At 56.8% G+C, this 19,141-nt stretch overlaps 2 protein-coding genes across 2 annotated transcripts; one reads left to right on the forward strand and one right to left on the reverse strand.

Annotated features, from left to right (window-relative positions):
* The first annotated feature begins 6 nt into the window (after positions 1-6).
* On the forward strand, positions 7-9,150 carry Tada2b (transcriptional adaptor 2B). The gene is made up of 2 exons (XM_004624588.2): positions 7-328; positions 7,043-9,150. The coding sequence occupies exons 1-2, from the start codon at positions 59-61 to the stop codon at positions 8,033-8,035; spliced, it is 1,263 nt and encodes a 420-aa protein (XP_004624645.1). The 5' UTR covers positions 7-58; the 3' UTR covers positions 8,036-9,150.
* Positions 9,151-11,508: 2,358 nt separating this feature from the next.
* On the reverse strand, positions 11,509-18,225 carry Grpel1 (GrpE like 1, mitochondrial). Its single transcript, XM_004624590.2, has 4 exons — positions 18,119-18,225; positions 14,372-14,534; positions 13,138-13,219; positions 11,509-12,168 (listed from the first exon to the last, which is right to left on the reverse strand). Exons 1-4 carry the CDS (start codon positions 18,202-18,204, stop codon positions 11,822-11,824), a joined length of 678 nt encoding a protein of 225 aa, XP_004624647.2. The 5' UTR covers positions 18,205-18,225; the 3' UTR covers positions 11,509-11,821.
* Positions 18,226-19,141: the final 916 nt, after the last annotated feature.

The raw sequence follows: 19,141 nt of genomic DNA on the forward strand, positions 1-19,141 counted from the left end.
GGCCGGGGGCGCGGCGGCGGCGGCGGCGGCGGTGCGGACGGCGGGCGAGCGGGGGAAGATGGCGGAGCTGGGCAAGAAGTACTGCGTGTACTGCCTGGCCGAGGTGAGCCCGCTGCGCTTCCGCTGCACCGAGTGCCAGGACATCGAGCTGTGCCCCGAGTGCTTCTCGGCCGGCGCCGAGATCGGTCACCACAGACGCTACCATGGCTACCAGCTGGTGGACGGCGGGCGTTTCACGCTCTGGGGACCTGAGGCCGAGGGCGGCTGGACCAGCCGCGAGGAGCAGCTGCTACTGGACGCCATCGAGCAGTTTGGCTTCGGGAATTGGGTGAGCGCAGCTGAGCCTTCCACCTGGGCTGTGGGGAGCGGTGCTGCGGGGCCGGGCGGCGGGGCGGGCGCCCAGGTGCAGGTGCGTGCAGGCGGGTACGCTCCGGCCTCCTCGAGCCTGGGCAGGGACAGGGACTGGGCTTGGTGGAGCCCAGGGCGAGACGGCAGGTCCTTGCCGCGGCCACCAGGCTCCCGGGAGCCTCCTCTGTACCCGGGGCTCTGGGTGTCTTGGGGTGGCTGTAGGAGCCCTGCCCCAGGTTCCCTGCGCTGGCCGCAGCATCCAGAACACGGTGTGCTGAGTGACCAGCATGTAGCGCACAAAGACTTTTGCTCAAGGAGGCGTAGGTCCTGGGTTCTCTCTGTGTCAGAAGGTGTCCGTAGGGACAGTGGGCTGGGAGAAAAGACAGACCCGACTGGAGTCGTTTCCACCGGCCAGGTAGTGTGCCAGTCCCTCTCTGGGAGAGAGACAAGCAGGTGGCTTCTCCTGGGGTCTCCAAAGAGCTATTTTTCTGTTTTTCATCTGTATTGTGCTCGCCATAACCATCAAGGGCACCTGCCCATCTGCAGACCTTCTGATTTGCAGAGAAGTGGGGCTAGATCTTTCTTCTGTTGTTTCCCCAGGCACAGCGAGATCCAGGGTTGTCACCTGCTGCCACTTCTCCAGCGGTGCTTCTCCCTCCTCTACTTGGGCTGCTTTACTTTCTTTTGCTTTATTTTTCATAGAGAGCATTCTTGGGGAACCACTCTGTAGGCAGAGCTTTATTTTCCCAACTGCTTAGGGCAGATGCAGTGCTACAAGTTGTCACCTAATCTGTAACATTGTGATCACCAGCCTGCAGAAGCCACTTCCTTGCCTTGTCTGCCAGTGCTGCTTGTTGATGCATGTCAGGCATCTGCCTTGTGCAGATCAGAAAAAGGTGAAGGGCTCTGAAGGAGAGAGGCGCTCATCCTGCCTTCTGGGAGCTTCAGGTGTTCTGTGTGTGCACACGCTCCTGCCCTCCGTGTCAAGCTGCCTTATGCGTGCGTCAGTGCAGTGGCAGCCCTCTCCACAGGATGTGCAGGATCCAGCCACTGCCTGCGAGCTTAGTGCAAGCGGGCGGTGACTGTGCTAGGTCACTTGTGATGGTTCTTCCTGCTTCATTTCTGTTTCCTACAACCCATAATCACAGCGATTCTTTGAAACATACATTGAGGGCTGGGGAGATAGCTCAGTGGGGTTAAGTGCCTGCCTGGCAAGTGCAAGGTTCTCAGTTCAATCCCTGGTACCAAAACAAAAACAAAACACCCAACAACATATGTTGCTTCTTGTGGGCCCTTGGTGGCCTCCGAGTCTACTTGGGTTCATGTTGGCCCCTGCAAGGCTTTTGTTTCATCTTTCATTCCTTCTGCCTGGAATCCTCTTCTCCCCCAGGTGTGGCTTGTGACTGATCTCTCTGACATCAGTAGTCTAACTTCCCTTCCTCATCTGGTCCTTTTAGGCTTAACTCCACAGTAGCTGTAGAGTGGAGGAATCCGAGCTCATCACTGAGTTGAGTTGTGTCTCTGCCTGTTGACATCTTCCCAGCAGCCCCAGGCAGGGGGTTTGGGTGGACTGGTTTGGCTGGTCCCCCCCCACCATAGCACATTATCTGCACTGCTTCACTGCCATGGTGTGGAAAGTACACAGAACCCAACACTGGGACCTAAAATGTGCAGGGTGTCTAGCGAGAACCTAGGCTGTTGTGGGGAGGGCTTTTTGTTAGAGCGGTGCTTTCCACCCTTGCCACCCAGCCAGGGTGCCTGCTAAAATGTATTCGGACTAGCCATAGAGCGTCTTATAACTGGAATAGAGCCTCAGAGCCTTGAGAGTGTGGGTGGCAGGACCCTGGTCCCTGCTGATCTGAGGTTTTGGACCAGCTAAAGTACTACCTCTGCACACTGGAGGAGGCTTTGCTGTCACCTCTCTGGCTGTGCCATCTTGGGTTGGTCACTATACCACTCTGACTTCTGTGTCCTCAGTGTGGATGTGCACAGAGCTCCACTCCTGCACAGAAGTAGCTGCTTAGCGCGTGGGAGCCTGCATTGCTTTGTGCCGGGCTCTTCCTGGGTGCATATGTGGGCCACAGGGGCTGTGGGGTGGTGCTTGGTCTGCAGGGTCTGATCTGCTTGTCTGGGCCTGCATGACGCTGCCCATGACAGGACCAGGCTTGCTGGCAGCAACAGGGCCTGAGCCCAGCAGGGTAAGAGCACGCCTGCTTGGCTCACAGAAGAGAGCAGGGCAGAGACTGGACATGGCGTCTGGGCCAGTGATGGCAGGAGACCTGCTTAGTTCTGATGTCAGATGGCTTCGGGGTGGCACTGCTGGGTGTGGGATTCATGGGAGGTGGGTGCTGAAGCCCACACTGTGATCACACATTGTGCCAGCCCCTGGCTCATAGCTAGTGTCAGCTGGCATGGTGCTGAGCGCCCACACTTTTTTACAGTGAAGCAGAGTCTTGGGATGAGAACTTGATATGACCACAGTTGGGTCAGATCTTCGGCGCGTTGAGGGCTCCAGACTGCCCACCTGCAGGGGTTCAGAGCAGGACACAGATGGGCTGGGATGCGTGACAAGTGCGAAGTTTTAAGATAGTTTGAGACATCTGTGTTTTTTTTTTTAAAGAACTGGGGATTGAACTCAGGCCCTTGCGCTTGCCAGGGAAGCGCTTATTCCACTGAGCCATCTCCCCGGCCCTACCTGTGGTGTTTTTGAGAGTGGGTTTAGCAATCATACTGACCTTGAACAAATGTGATCCCCCTGCTTCGTCCTCCTGAGTGTTGAGATTACAGGTTGTGGCACCAGGCCCCTAGCAATTTGAAACTCCAGTAGAGGGGCCGTTGTTTTTCGTGGAGCTGTCTGGAGGATGCAGGGCGGGAAGGCTGGCTCTTCTGCAGGGGTGCAGGGCAGCGTTGGTGATGAACTCAGTGAGATGAGCCCAGTGAGGTGCAGGCTGGCTTCCCGGGGCAGCTGTCGCGAGTGTGGTGTGCCTTTGTGGCCGGCGGTTGGCACCTGGGGCGGTGAGGTGTGGTGTTCCTTGGTTCATGCTGGCCGGGCCTACTTGGTGCCAGCAGCAGGCAGCCTCTGTGGTGCTCAGACACCTTGCGTCGCCGAGGGTGGCCAGCTCTGCTGGGTGGGAAGGGTAGGAGGTGGCCACCAGGTGGAGCACTGTGGGGAAGGCCGCAGTGTGTGTGTGGCTGGGCTGAGAGCTGGGCCTGATCCCCAGGAGCCAGGCCTGGAGTCGGTGGTAGCGGACATGTGCCGTCTTCCTCCCTGGTAAGAGTGGGGAAGACACTTGTGGGTGCTGAAGTCAGGGACTGGAAGCTGTGCCAGGCTTTTTGGGATATTTGTCCAGGGCAGCAGGGCCAAACAGTGCCTTGAAGGGTGAGGGGGGCCTGGGGTCCCAGGGCGAGGAGACGGGCCCCCTCCCTCCTCAGCCAGTGGGCTCTTCTCGTTGGTGGGACAGGTGGGTCGCCAGCTGCGGCACCCCACAGTGGTGTGCAAGGATGGCTGTAAGTGCAGTGAGGACGGAGGGCCCGGCTGGCAACAGGCTGGAATGAGCAGGGCTGTGCAGATGGGCACGCCCCAGAGTTCAGTGTGCACGGAACACCAGGTGGAGGAGTTAAACGCACAGCCCCACATACACCATGTCCCGGATCTGTAGACTGGGGACCCATTTAGAGGTACTGAGGTGGAGTGATGAGACGCTGCCTCAAAACTTCACTAATGTCACTGCTGGGCGGAGTGGTGCATGTCTGTAATCCTAGGTACAGTACTTGGGAGGCTGAGGCAAGATGATCCCAAGTTTGAGCCCAGCCAGGCCAAGTTAGTGAGACCCTGTCCTGAAATAAAATTGAAAAGGGCTTGCTTGTAAAGCATGTATCCAGTAGGCACAAGCCCCTGGGTTAGTCTCCCTTACTGCAAAACAAAACATTTCCTTATTTTTAGTTAAAAAAACAGAACAAAAAACCTTATAGTGCTAAAATACGGGAACATGAAATTTATCACCGGAACCATTTTTAAAGTATCCCTTGTAAGGCCTTAAACACATCCCATTGCCCTGCAGTTGGTTTCACACTGTGGCTCAGGACTTGCTGTCCTCCCATGTGGAGGCTGCTGCCCTGGGGCCCTGTGCCCTAGGCACTTCAGGCACTCAGCCAGGGTTCCTGGGGGAGGAGGGTGCTTCTGGCTGCCTGTCCCCAAGGGCCCTTGCACTCAGTTTGCCAGAGAAGGTGGGCCTAGGGCGGCGCCCATCCACTTGGATGCTTCTGAAAAGGGACAGGATGAGCTGCATGGCACTTCCTTCAGTGGTGTCACCTGCCTGGCCCCAAGCCACTGGAGAGAGCTGAGGAAGCCCCCAGTGGGGGCCACAGTCAGCTGTCCGCCGCACAGTGCACAGCTGGAGGGGGCAAGCAGAGGACTGCAGGGGAGCCTCCAGTGCCACCTGGACGTGCTGCAGAGCAGTGTGGACCTGGGTGGGAAGGGCCCCTCTGGGCACCGGGCACCTTGCCTGACTGGCACTTTGAGCCCTGGCTGTGCTGGTCGCTCACCTGAAGGTTCGTCCTCCAGGTATGCAGGATGGGGTCCCTGACTCTGTTAAGCAGGGCAAGGTGCTCTTGGTAAGCTTGTCTCTGGTGGCCCTTACTTTATGCCAACAAACCTGAGAGAGAAGGGGTCTAGCACAGGCACAGCAGGGTGGAGGAGGGTCAGGGTCAGAGCGTCCTGTTGAGGACCTGGGCTTCGAGGGTCCATGTGGTCATGGGGACCCTTGTAGTGGGTTCAGCCATTTCCTCAGTCAGCCAAGGGCAGGGGGTTGGAGAGGGTACAGCAATGTCAAGGCTCACCCTGTGGAGAGAGGGCAGCTCTAGCGGGGTGGTCACAGCTAAGCCTGGCTTCCCAAGAGGGCCAGAGCCCATGGGCCTGGAAGGTGCAGAGGGCCTGGTGGACCGTGGCAAGGTGTCTATAGGTTTTATAACTGCTTCCTGGTAGAAGATGTCGTCTAGGGGTTGATAGAGGGCTAACTGTAGAATCTGCCAACTGAGAGCATTAGAGACAGGTTCCAGCACAGGCAGAGGCCAGCACAGAGCCTTGGGTAAGCCAGCAGCATCCTCCCTGGCCAGGAAATGGGGCATGTGTTGGCCTCTGAGACCCTGTCGTGGCCTACACAGTGGTCCTCCCAGCCGCAGGCAGAAGCTGATGTTGAGGAGGAAGCCTGCAAGCCGCCAGCTGGCAGTGCTGCCCCCAGAGCCCCTGGTGGGGCGTGCTGTCTGGCACAGAGCAGGTCAGGCCCTGTGGCTGGCTGGTGAGATGTGGCCAGTGTTTCTCTTAGGTTGTGGCTACTGTAGGCAGGAAGGCAGCACCCTCGGTGGCCTGTGCTCTGAGGCATGTGGGCCACCCTCCCTGTAAGAGCTCGCTGCTGCCTACGGGCCACTGACTCCATACAGGGCAGAGTCCGTGACTTAGATGGCTGCCACCAGCCTGTGTCACACAGCATGGTCAGTGTGCCCAGCTCAGGACAGTTCCAGCCTGATGTTCATTATAAACACTTCTGGGATGCTGGTGGGTTTTGAAAGAAAGAGTTGCAGAAGCACAGCCAGCCAGACTGAAAACTGTCCTTTGATTTTTATTTATTTATTTATTTTTTGTGATACCGGGAATTGAACTCAGGACCGTGCGCTTGCCAGGCAAAGCGCTTATTCTACTGAGCTATTTCCCCGGCCCTCAGAGCCTGTCCTTTGTTCTTGTCTTTGCTCACCTCCTGGTCCTCAGGGAGATCTTCTGTTGGACTCGACTGCCCCACACTCTCGCTGTGATAAATCACGCCACCCTCCTGGTCCAGTCCTGTGGGGTGGGGCTGGCTGGGGGAGGAGGCTGGCAAGGGGAGTTTGTTCCTGGAGCAGGGGCTGCTTCCCGCCTCCACGGCCAGCTCTCCAGCAGCAGCGCACTGGACTTCCGGTCAGCGCCCAGGTGCGGAGCCTGGGCGGAAAGCAGCTTGCCCTGCTCCTGAGTGCCTGTGCTGCCAGAACCTGCCCCCGCGGGGCCGGGCGGCACTGAGTGGTGGCTGGGAGAATGAGTGCGCATTTCAGGCAGTTGCTTTCTGAAGTGGCTTTGGCGGTTGACTTTAAGGAAGAGGCCTCTTAGCAGAAGGAAAAGATTGAGGGGGTTCGACGGTTTCCTCCTATCAATAGACCCCATGTTGCTGGGCTCCCTTCTTGCAGGAGCAGGCGTGTGCTCAGCTGTGACAGAGTGGCGGTTAGCTCTGTGGGTGGGAGGTGCTTCGTGCACCTGTCACCTGCAGTCACCACCTAGGAAAGGCACCAGCTAGCTCTCCTAGAGCACCCTCCTGGGACCAGGCCTGAGCCCGTGTTGTGGTCTGCACAGGAGGAGTCAGGCATCCTGGACACAGTCCCTGGGGCACATGCTTGCTGTGACAGAATGGCCAGTGCAGCGGGTGCCAGCCCCCATGGGAAACCAGGAGCACAGTGTGGCTCTTAGGAAGGTTGGCTGCCCCACAGCCGCAGGCAGGTGTGCCCTGCCCAGATCCTTCATCCCTGGGCACAGTCAGGGATGTCCCGACCTCGGAACAGAGTGTCCTGAGGGGGGCACTGCCAGGGCTGATGGAAGTGTGCCCCGTGGACCCTTAGGGTGTGAACAGCTTGTGTAGGAAACCCATCTGACACCTGGCTTTTGTCCCCATAGGAGGACATGGCTGCACATGTGGGTGCCTCGCGGACGCCCCAGGAGGTGATGGAGCACTACGTGAGCATGTACATCCATGGGAACCTAGGCAAGGCCTGCATCCCCGACACCATCCCCAACCGCGTCACTGACCACACGTGCCCCAGCGGCGGCCCCCTCTCGCCCAGCCTCACCACGCCGCTGCCCCCCCTTGACATTTCGGTGGCTGAGCAGCAGCAGCTGGGCTACATGCCCCTGCGGGATGACTACGAGATTGAGTATGACCAGGATGCGGAGACACTCATCAGCGGCCTCTCCGTGAACTACGATGATGATGATGTGGAGATCGAGCTGAAGCGTGCGCACGTGGACATGTACGTGCGCAAGCTCAAGGAGCGGCAGCGGCGTAAGAACATTGCACGCGACTACAACCTGGTGCCCGCCTTCCTGGGCAAGGACAAGAAGGAGAAGGAGAAGGCGCTGAAGCGCAAGATCACCAAGGAGGAGAAGGAGCTGCGGCTGAAGCTCAGGCCGCTGTACCAGTTCATGTCGTGCAAGGAGTTCGACGACCTGTTCGAGAACATGCACAAGGAGAAGATGCTGCGTGCCAAGATCCGCGAACTGCAGCGCTACCGGCGCAACGGCATTACCAAGATGGAGGAGTCGGCTGAGTACGAGGCGGCGCGACACAAGCGCGAGCGACGCAAGGAGAACAAGAGCCTGGCTGGCTCGAGGAGGGGCAAGGAGGACGGCAAGGACGGCGAGTTTGCGGCCATTGAGCACCTGCCCGGCTTCGAGCTCCTGTCAGACCGCGAGAAGGTGCTGTGCAGCTCGCTGAACCTGAGCCCGGCGCGCTACGTGACCGTGAAGACCATCATCATCAAGGACCACCTGCAGAAGCGGCAGGGCATCCCCTCCAAAAGCCGCCTGCCCAGCTACCTGGACAAAGTCCTGAAGAAGCGAATCCTCACGTTCCTTACCGAGAGCGGGTGGATATCGCGGGACGCATCCTGAGGTGGCCAGACAGCTGGGAGCTGGTGGCTTGGGGAGGGGGTGCTCCCCAGTGTTGCTCTTTTTAAAGAAATCGAGTTCCTTTTTAAGGTGTAAAGTCTTCTCGTGGTCCTCGGCCAGCAGCACTAGCGGCGGGCTTACAGTGGATCTCAGGAGACGGATGCCTGGCAGCTCCCTCTGGAGAATGTGACAAGGCTGGACGGTGTCCTTGTGTCCCGTGAGCCTTCTTTCTTTTGGTGCAAAAGCTATTGCTGAGGGTGCCAGGAGTGATGTGCCCTTGCCAGGCCACCAGGCCATTGGCTTTTCCTTGGTGGCACAAGCTCTTCTCAGGTGGGGCTGCTAGCGCCCTTTTCTGAGCCCACTGCTGCCCCGGGCACATGGCACTTTACAGAGAGGCAGGCTGGGCAGGGCCCTCTGCACGCAGCAGGCTTAGCTGCCACGACTCTATAGACACCTGGGAAGCCCTTGTTTGCACACAAATGACACTGCACTCTGGGCGGCCCCCAGGCCCTCCCGTGGGGCCCAGGCTGCCTCCCTTGGAACATCTCGGTCACCACCAGCAGGAGGGTGGGGGCCACTGGCTTCCTGGGTGCCTGCTGCTGATGTCCCTGTAGTGCATTCTACCTGGAAGTCCCCGTGTGAGGGCACACGGCCGAGTCCTGTGTTAGCATCCTCAGGGTTTCCGTCACAGCTATAAGTACCCTTTCCACTGAAAAAGTGTGACTGTGCTAGCCAGGCTAAGTGAATTATTTAGGGTGTGGCCGGGCCCGCTGTGTACAGTGCGCACAGTTGCTGGTGAGGGCAGAGCACCCTGCTGAGTCTCGGTGCGCATGTGCTGCTGCTGGCTCCACGTGGCATCAGAAACGAGCTTGATGCCAGGGCTCTCAGGACCTGCCTGGTACCTTTCTACTAAACCTGCAGAAGTCGCTCGTTTGCCTGCAGCTCAGGGTTCTGCTAGGGCTGGGCTCCAGGGACCCTGGAGTGACCAAACCCTGTCCTTCCCTTCCATGCTTGGCCTGCTCAGCCTCCTTAGGTACAAGAGCCTGTTCTCCTCCAGAACATGTGGGCTTGAAGTTTCAAAAGTTGCATTAAACTGAAGTGAAAGAAAATGAAAAACACCTCATTTCCAAGGACTTGATTATGTGCCTTTTCTTTTTACATCCTGTCCCCTAGGGTGAGTTTTTCAGTGTTAAATAAAACATTTCAGACACACTGCAGATGGCTTTAGCTGTAAAGTGCATGGCAGGCATGTGGCCAGGCCCCATCTCCATGCCAGAGCCAGTGAGCACTGGGCTGCTCGAGGACCAGCTCCACACTGCCCCCTGCAGGCGTGCATGTTCAACCCTGCGGCCGCTGCATGGCTGACAGAAGTGCCATCTGGCCCCAAGTCCTCTGGAGTCGAATCTCCAGGCTTCCAGGGTGCATCCCAGCCACTGCTCTTGGCTGTGTGGGATCCCAGGGCAGAGAGCCACTGGCTTCCCCTTCTTGGGGTCCCTGGGTTGATTTTCTATACCAGAATCCTAGTTTGGGGAGGTTTGGCCTAGTCGCCGTTAGCTTGAGAAGCATAGGCTCTCGCGTGCGGTCTGGGCCGAGCTGTTTGGTGTGTTTCCGCAGGCTGGTAGAGAGTGTGTGTGTGTGTGTATTTTTGATGGTATGAAGAATTTATTTAGGCTTGACTGTTTTAAAACACCACAGTGAATGTATAATTTATGTTGAGATACTGTGACAAGGAAAAAGTAATTCTCGGACGGATGCCTGTCATCCCGCCTGGTTCAGCTTCATCACGTCAGTCCTTACCTCTGCTGTCAGCTCAGAGCCTGAAATGTTTCTATTTAATTCTCACAACGAGTCGGCTACCATAATCCCACGGAACAAGGTCCTTCCCAAATTTAACTCTGAGTTGAAAAAGGCAGTGCTCTCGGGAGGCCAGCATTCCAAGAATGTACTCAAAGCTGTAACTCCAGCTGCGTTTCTATTCTTTTACATATTAAAGAGGTTGAGAACAAAACACTGTCACTGCTTGCTTCTGTCCCCAAAGCCCAGTGTCTCAGAGTGAGCCCATGTCAGGTTGGTGCCGGGACCCTGACACACAGGGATGCCCAAGTCCCTCCTAGAAGCTGCTGTGGTTTGCATAGCCTGTGTATGTCCCCTGGAAACTAACTCCAGGGGAGGGTAAGTGTGAGCACACCCTGGTGTTGGGGGTTAACAAGAGGCCTGTTGGCTCCATACGGTTGTAAGTGGTTTCTCTTGGTTTTGCTCTGCAGCTGGTTGCATGTGCAGGTGGGGGTGACATGCACAGTGGACTGCTTTTGGGTTATGACTGCTTCGCACAGCAACCAGCTGGAAGGGGGAGGAGGGCACAGGCCCACAGAATCCAGTGAGTCACTCAGGTCCCAAGTACAGAAGGGGCACCTCAGGACCAGGCTTCTCCAGTATGCTAGCTGCCACTAGTTCAGCTATTTTGGAGCAAAGAATCACAGCAGCTTAAAGAGCAGTGATTGGAAGCAGCAAAAATGGAAGATTTTGGACTATTCCTTTTTTTTTTTTGGTTCGGAATCAGGGATTGAACTCCGGCCCGTGTGCTTGCCAGGGAAGCGCTTATTCCACTGAGCCATCTCCCTGACCCCAAAAATGGCAGGTTTTTTTTTTTTTTTTTTTTTTTTGCTCCGAATGCCTTCAAGGCATGACTGGCTGGCTTGAGTTGTGGGGATCGAACCACAGCAACCTGAGCCTGACTGCTTTGTTGAAGCAGCCACTTAAAGAACTGAGCTAAGGGGCAGGCCCCCCAAAATGGAAGATTTTAACTACGGCACTATTACTTCATCTTTCAAGTTGCTAGTGCACTCTGTGGGCTCTGCCCCACCCCAGGCAGTCCTGCCCTTCTCACCTAGTACTGGCAGTGGGCGCTTCTCTCCCTGTGACAGATGCCCACCTGCTCGCTCACCCTCTCCCTAGATCCTCAACGTTCACGTAATGAGGCTAGGCCTCGCGGCCTGGCGCCAGAAAGTCTGGCCCATCAAAGACAGGGCGCTCTGGCCTTGGCTCCACCTGAAGAGAATGTGCCAGGCAGCTCAGGGCCCGATGGGACACAGAGGAGCTGTCCCGCTGGCCTTGGGCTCAAGGTCTCCATCAAAGGACTAAGTTGTTAGCAAAGAGTAGAAAAAAACAGGCTTTTAATCCTTTCAAAAATTTAAAATTAAGCATGGACACAAAGTGTCCCACGCATGCAGTCGTGTTTTGACAAGGCCCACCTTAGCGGGGACACATCCCGAGGCGGTCAGAATGGGGGAGGGACTGATGGTTCACACACTTGTCTCCAGAGGAGCCCAAGGCTACACCCAAACCCGAGCAGAACCGTGTGCTCTGATGCATCAGGGCTTATGTCTTTAGCACAAGAAGAGGGTCCTTGCCTCACCGTGGACCCGCAGGTGGGTGGGGTGGCCAGAGACTCGGGGCGTGGCGAGGCAGCCAACACAATTCCCAGAGACCTTTTATTTGTTTAAAATACTTTATGATCACCAGAGTTTAGATACAGTGCTGTTTGGGACACTGAAGCCCCCACACCCTTGGCCTTCTTTAAGTGTGCAGATGAGTGACCGGTGGCACAGGACAGCAGTGAGCAGACACCAAATCAGTTCTTGAGTCCGTGTGGGTGCTGTCCTTCCCTGGCTCAGCCACCCTTTTTCCTGCTTCTGACCAGTCTGGGCGTGATACAGGTCACAGGCACACCCGCAGGGAGAAAGGTAGCCCTGCCTTTCAGGAGTCACAGTGAGGGACGCCAGGGCGCAGCTAGGCTTCCTTCGCCACCCCCACCAGCGCGGGCCGCAGTGTGCGCCCGTGCAGCTTGTAGCCCACCTTGCTGACCAGCGCCACGGTGCCCGGCTCCTTCCCCTCCACAGGCGCATGGAACAAGGCCTCGTGTTCGTAGGGGTCAAACTTGGCTCCAACAGGGTCCAGCCTGAGCAGGCCATGCTTGGTGAACACCTTCTGCATCTGCACCTCGGTCATCACCAGCCCCTCGTACAGGCTCTTCAGGTGAGGGTTCTCGTCTCTGATCTCTTCTTTTGGGACACTCTGGGTGGCCTTTTCCAGAATGTCGGCCACCTCCAGCAAGTCCTTGCAGAAGCCCTGGATGCCTAGTGAGGGAGATGGGAAGATGGTTGGCACTGGGGATCAGCCTTTGCGCAGGCCACTAGGGCTGTGCCCGCAGGCTTGCGTTCTCAGGGACACCTTGCAAATCATCTGCTTGCCTGTAAGTTGCAGTGCCCCACAGTTCAAACTCCAGAAGCCTTGCGGGATGAGAGGGGCGCCGCTTATGTGACTAAGAAAGGGAGCAGGGAGGCAGGGAAGTGAGCCTCAATGCCTGGAGATCTGGCCACAGGGGACTAGACGTTGAACAACCACTGAGGCACAGGCAGTCACTGAGCAAAGGGCAAGCAGCCTGCTCTGCTGTGACCTGAAGAGCCAGAGAGGGAGGGAAGACACCAGGGAGCAATGGCGGTGACACCAGGCATGTGATTTGCAGTAGTGTGCTGAGACCCCCTCTGTCCTCAGGCAAACCAGTAACCTCCCCTCCTGAGCCTGGGTCTCTCATCTGTCATACAGCGAGTGACACTTCCCATTTATGTGCAGGTGGCAGCAGTCACCGAGGTGGCCTGACAACCACCAGAGGCAGAGCATGTGTGTGTGCACACGCACCCTTGCGCAGAACTGGCCAAAACAGTGCTGCTAGTACCAAGCGGCTGCAGGGCAAATCAAGAAGCCTAGGGACCTCAGCCACAGGACGGGCAGGGAGGGCCAGGCGGCCTGGGGACAGCACAGCAGGCCTTCTGACAGCTTCCACTACTCTGTGAGGAAACAGAAGCTGCCCGTCACGGCTGCAGGGAGAACAGGAGCCCCACAGGGATGACTGTACAAGCGCGCCTCACCATCGGGCCGCGCTTTCTGGGCTCTGAGGGGTGCAGCAGTGTCTATGGCACTCTGCTCCTCCAGACACCCTCCCTCCAGCTTGTCCCCACCTGGGGGGCGCCCTGTCCCTGCCGCAGCCTTCCCTGCGCCCGTCTCCAGCTGCTTCCTAGGCTCCCCGCCATGGCGTTCACCATTACCATACAACTTCGCCTCCTCTATCAGCTTCTGGCTTCTCTGCCTCAAGTTCTCGGTGTCTGCCAGAGCTCGTTTATATTTTTCCTAAAAAAGGAAAAAGAAATTTACCTGAATTACTGAACACAAAACAAATCCATAGAAAAGGCATCCTGATTTAAAAATTATACCACAAACTCCAAGTTAAAATACAAATAAAACCTGTTACTGTTTTTGAGATTAAAGACGACACCGGAAGCTGAACGCTGCTACACCTGTGTCTGCGCTCCCAGCAAGCGGGAGCGCAGCGCGGCTCCCTCTCTTCCCCGTACAGAGGGACAAGGACAGGAAGGAGATTCTTACCGTGGCCCCAACTCCCACTCTCAGTCCCCTCCGGGAAGGCGCTTGCCTGTGCAGAGGGGAGGAGGAGCTCTGCTGGGAACCTGCAGCCGGCGGTGGCGGCCGCAGCAGCCACGCACTCACAGCAGCTGCTTTCTAAACTAAAACCTCAGTGTTCAGGTCTGCGTGGAGTGCGGCCCCTCTGCAATGAGTAAGTGGGCTCTGGGTTGCAGTCTGTCACTTGGTCTCACAAAGGTTCACCATGACTGCCTTGGCCAGTTAGGAAGTAACCCAAGGAGTCCTGAGCAGGCTTGGGGCCACTGCGCCCTCCCCGCCTGGGCGCTCATTCGCGCACCTCTACCTCAGGCAGCCGGCCGGCAGCATTTACTGAGTGAGCCCCGCCTGGCGCCAGTCTTCAGGCACCCCCAGCAGTGACCGAGAGGCTCCCGCAGGCTGCCTGCTGCCAACCCTGGCTCTACACCCCGGGCTCTAGCGCCCGTCCCTTTCTGTGCCTCAGCTTCCTCATCTGTGAACAGGCCTGGGGGACGCTTACTCACAGGACTGCAGGGAGGGTTAATGCCGAGAGCTCAGCGCAGACCCAGAGCGAAAGCCGAAAGTGCTCAAGAGGTTCGACCTGGGCCACCTCTGTGCTTTCCCAAGCAGTAACCTCCATACTCAAGACCTGCACCTACAGCCTTTGGTTCCCTTCCCAGTTGCCGCTTACACACCGAGCCAAGCACTCCACACGGTGAAGGCCACCTAAGTCCTAACGGTCACTACAGCCACCCCTCTTGCAGGGACAGAGCCATGCTGGACTAGCCTATGGCCTCTGCCACCTTGGGCAGTGGACAGTGGCTGAGGCTGCTGGCTGTGGACTCTCACCAAGGAAACCTGGCATGGTCACGTGGCCCAGGGCCTTACCACAGTCTCCTTGAGCTGCTCCTCCAACCGGCCCTTCTCTTCCAGTAGGACCTTATCTGTGGCGGGAGGCTCCGGCTTCGGCTCGCTGGCCCGTGTGTCGTCCTCCAGGCCCTGGCCATTGCTCTTCTGTTTTGCAGCAGTACACAGCAGCCTTGGAGAGGGCCTGGAGCAAAGCGATGCACTACGTTCAGCACAGGCACAGGCCTTGTGCTTGTTACCACCAGATGCATGACTTCAGAGATATGGGACAATTCTAAGTGAGCTGCCACTGACTTTGGGAGAAAAGATTTATCTCTGGTCTAATAAAAGCAGTAGATTACAACAACGGTAGATTGTGATGGGGGGAAGCAGATGCTACAGAACGATGTCCCGGTCTCTACCATATACGGTAACACAGGGACAGTGGCCGTGCTGCAGGGCCACCACCCAGGTCTGCCTGAGCACCTTACACCATTCGCACAGGGCAGAGTAGTTCTCAGAACATACCCGTCTGGTGACATGAGACTATTTATGGAAGCCTTCAGCAGCGGACACCCCAGCTCACACGTGGATCCAGTGGTCTCTTGTGGGGGGCCAGGCTTTGCCCCGAATCGAGCAGCTACCTACTCTCAGGCCCAGGCTGATTCTGCTTATACACATGGACTGGGCAGAGACCAAGCCCACAGCATGGTGCGGGGAGGTGCGACTCATGTCTACAGAGTAAGTGACTCGGGGCACGCGGCTCTCAGGCCGGGCTGCGGTACTACAGTGGGGGCGGAGCACCGCTGGATGTAGGGAGACAGACGGGGGGTTACAGGGAGGTCCAAAGCAAACCCCGCAAGCGACTTCCGGCTTCTGCAAGCTGAACTCCACAGGCCAAGATTCAGTGATGATGGAAGCCACACAAATCATTAGTGACAGAGCCTTGAAGCCCTGACGTCTTCCCCGGACAGTGGGGGCGCTTTGTAATTATGCTGTAGCCCAATCCGTGAACTGCTGAGGCAGAATCAAATATGGTGAATGTGTCAAATTACAGTAAAAGACACTGCCGTTAACTGCCCTCAGGATCTTCCCCCCTTTTTCAACACACTAGTTGCACCCTTGTTGTCACATTCTGCAGCTGTTTACAGTAATTTTTTGTCAAGTAAAAACATGATATTGTGTCCTCATCCACCTGACTCACTGGACCTGACACTGTGACTTCTGGCTTTTGCCCAATGTCAAAAGGACCATGAATCCATTCAGGGCACTCAAGCAGCCACAACGCAAGTAAAGACGCAGACGAGGACTGCCACAGCAGCTGCAGAAGGTGGCAAGGAGGATGGGGTGCGTATGCCCACGCGCCAAGCCAGGGCGCGAGCGGCCAGCAGGCTCCTGCCTGGAATGCGGGCACCCGGGGGAGGGGCTGAGGCAGGAGGAGTACTTGAGCTTGAGGCCAGCCTGGGCTACTTGGCAAGCTCAAGGTGAGCCTGGACTGCACTGCAAAACTATCTAAAAAGACACAAAAACCGAACAAAACAGCACAAGGAGGGGGATTCATGGTAATGTGTCTTAAACTGTTATCTTTCAAAATTCAAATACTCTATTTTTTGAACAGTTATGCTGTCATTTAATGACAATACATCCTGAGCAAAATATTTATGTCAGGCAAACATCAGAGTGTACTCACATAAATAAAAACTAAGGTGTCACAAGGGAATCCAAGGGGACCACCAGCTACATGTGGTCTGTTCTACAGCACGTGACAACACAAAACATAATCTGCTTTTATACAAATTAGGAACGCTCACGTTTCTTAGGTCTGCAGAAGGGAGTGAAAAGATCTAGTATTAGCTGTTCCCAAGTGGGTGAAATGACCTTTTGATTATATTTTTAATTCTAGTTTTTAGAAATCTAAAAAGGAATCTGAAAAGATATTGAGAGTACTGGGGTTTTTGTAGTTTTAAAACAGGGATCTTAAGGGCCGGCCAGGTAGCTCAGCGGATTGAAGTGCCTGCTTAGGCAGAGTGCAGCAGCTGGGGTTTGTGCCAGCCCCTGCCCCCAGGGTGCACTGAGACAGGATTGAGATTGCGCGTGGTGGCACACACCTATAACCCCTGAGCTTGGGAGGCTGAAAACAGGAGGATCACTGACTCCAATTGTGTAGTAAGAACTTGTACTAAATACATTAAAAAACAACAACAAACCAGGGATCTCTAAGTTGCAGAGACAGCTCAGTGGTCTAAGTGCCTGCCTAGGCAAGGCAAGGACCTGGGCTGACCTCCCCATACCACATGCTGTGCCCTGAACTTGCTACCAAGACTGGGTGTGGTGGCACATGCCCTTCATCCCAGAGCTGGGGAGGCTGAGTCAGGAGGTTCACTAGGAGTTTGAGCTGCTTAGTGAGACCCTGTACCAAATACATAAAACCAAACCAAACCAAACAACAACGAAACTAAGCAGGGTTCTCACTACATGGATTAGGCTATCCTTGATTGTGGCAATCCTCCTGCCGTGGGTTTCCCAAGCATTGGGATTACAGGTGTGTGCCACCATGTCCAACTTTGAGAGGACCGTTTAATCTGGCCTTCTCTATGAGCTGCTCCCATCCCTGGACGTGACAGTCACAGACACACGACTCCCTGCAATTCAGCTCTGCTCCGCACACTCTTTCCTGATGTGTGGCCAACAGAGGGTCTACTAGCGGAACCCGGTGGGGCTGGGAATGAACCAGGGCCGGGAGTCAGGGCTGGCCTGTGTCGCACAGGGAAACTGAATCCCTGCGTTTTTCCTCAAGTAGCCCCGGAACGTTGCTCTTTTGCCCTGCTTGCCCCGCTTGAATCTATGACGCTAACGCTCCCCTCGTACCTACCATCACCTTGACCGGAAGGGCTCCTCACTTCACATGCCTGCTTGCACCAGGTAAGTAAGCTCTCACCACGTCCTTTCTACCCACGGTTTGCCGCAGCAGTTTCTCCTGATTTCATTAATAACTTGCTTCTAACCAATTCCCCAACGAACTAGTTAAGAGCACTATACTAACTTTGGAGGCAGGACTTTTAAAAACCAGAAGCCACAAGTTAAAACAGTGAGGGGGCTGGCTCTGAGACCCTCGGGGTGGGGTCGCCATTGGTCTACATAAGCTTCCTGTGCCCGCCGCGGAGCAGGCTCTGCTCCCCTTCTGCCACCCAGGGCAGGAAATGCCACGCACAATGGAAAACTGGGCAACAGATGCCTCGGGCACGCGGAATTTTCCCGAGCCAGTCCCGATTAATAAAACCAGTTTTCCGTCCAGGCCACACCCGGTGGGTTCTGCCTCGGTGCGCCACCCGCAAAGTCCCGGCGTCTCTGGTTGGCTGTTTTCTTCGACTGGAGACGCGGAGGCCATCTGTGTCCGGGCACTAGTGCGGCTCACGGACGCGCGCGCGGTGTCGCCGCAGCAGCGGGCTGCACGCACCGCGGGTTGCAGGACCTTCGGCCACAAACACGCTCGCGGCCCTCGTTGCTCGCGTTTCCGGTCCAGGCGGCTGGCTCGCGCGTTCCCGTGCCCCCGGCGCACACAACACGGCTGCAGAGCAGGGCGGCCGCGGGCCGGGGCGCCCGAGGCCTCGAGCTGGTCCTCAATCGGGACAGGAGCCCCGGGCCGGGCCGCCCAGCTCTGGGAAACACAGCGTCCCACGGACCTGGCTGCCGCCTCCGGGACCGCGGCCGGGAAAGGTCGCAGCAGGAGAGGCCGTGCTGAGGGGCCGCTGCTGCCTGCTCATCCTGGGGAATCCTAGAGCTCCTTACCTGAGACACAACGACAAAGCGGGGAGACTTCGCCGCGCCAGCCTTACACAGCGAGCCGCCATCACTACCGTCGCCGCCGTCGTCATTGCGCACGCACTGGGCTTGCGTGGGGCGCTGCGCCGATTTCCCCGCCCAACGGCTTCCACTTAGCCAATCCACGACTGCCTTTGCAATGATCGGCAGACGCTAGTCACCAATAATTGTGAGTCTGGTGAAGAAAGTGTCTGCTCCCCCCGTGGGCGGGGCCTGAAGCTTCCGGCAGCCCCAGAAGGTGGGGAGGTGAAAGGTCAAGGGATAGAGGGCGGAGCCTCTCGTGGGCGGGGCGAGGTCCGGCGCGAGCCAATGGGTAGGGCGGGGGCGGGGGCGGGGCGCACGTGGCGGGCCGCGGGGCGTCGCAGCTGCGTTCCCGGCGGGGGAGCGCGTCCTCGCGGGCGGGCCTGGCTGCGTTGGGACCTCCGGGTCCTGGGTCTGGAAATGTAGGCAAGGGATCGTCGGACTGTGGGGAAAATCAGCGGACGCGGCAGCCCCAGTGTCTGGAAATTAGGGCCACAAGAGGCCGGGAGAGCCCCTCTCCTGTTGCCACGGTCCTGGTGAGGAGGAGGGCGCGGGAGGGCCGCGGTCTGCTCTCCCTTGAACGGAAGCAACACCTGCGGGGCGAGAGGGACCCGGTGCCAACGGGTTTGATGTCGCATGATGGGAGTGCGGGTGTCCGTCTGTAACACTCACCTTCCGTTTTATCACAGTAAGACACAAAATGTACAGCAGAAATAATGTGCTGTTTAGGGAGAGTGTTAGACCCCATGGACGCTCCTCAGGAGAAGTGCGTGTTAATCCGTACTTTTTTTTTTTTTTTTTAGACAAGGTCTCACTATGCAGTTCAGCCTCGCCTTGAAGTCACTTTGTATCCCAGGCTATCCTGGAACTCTCCTCGGCTTAATTTGTATATTTTATCCCAGAAAATTTCAGACGTGCTCAGAAGAAGGGAAAATGGTCCTGACCCCCATGATATTAAGTAGTTTTGGG

Source organism: Octodon degus, unplaced genomic scaffold (genome assembly GCF_000260255.1).
Source record: "Octodon degus isolate 3935 unplaced genomic scaffold, OctDeg1.0 scaffold00006, whole genome shotgun sequence".
NCBI lineage: Eukaryota > Metazoa > Chordata > Mammalia > Rodentia > Octodontidae > Octodon > Octodon degus.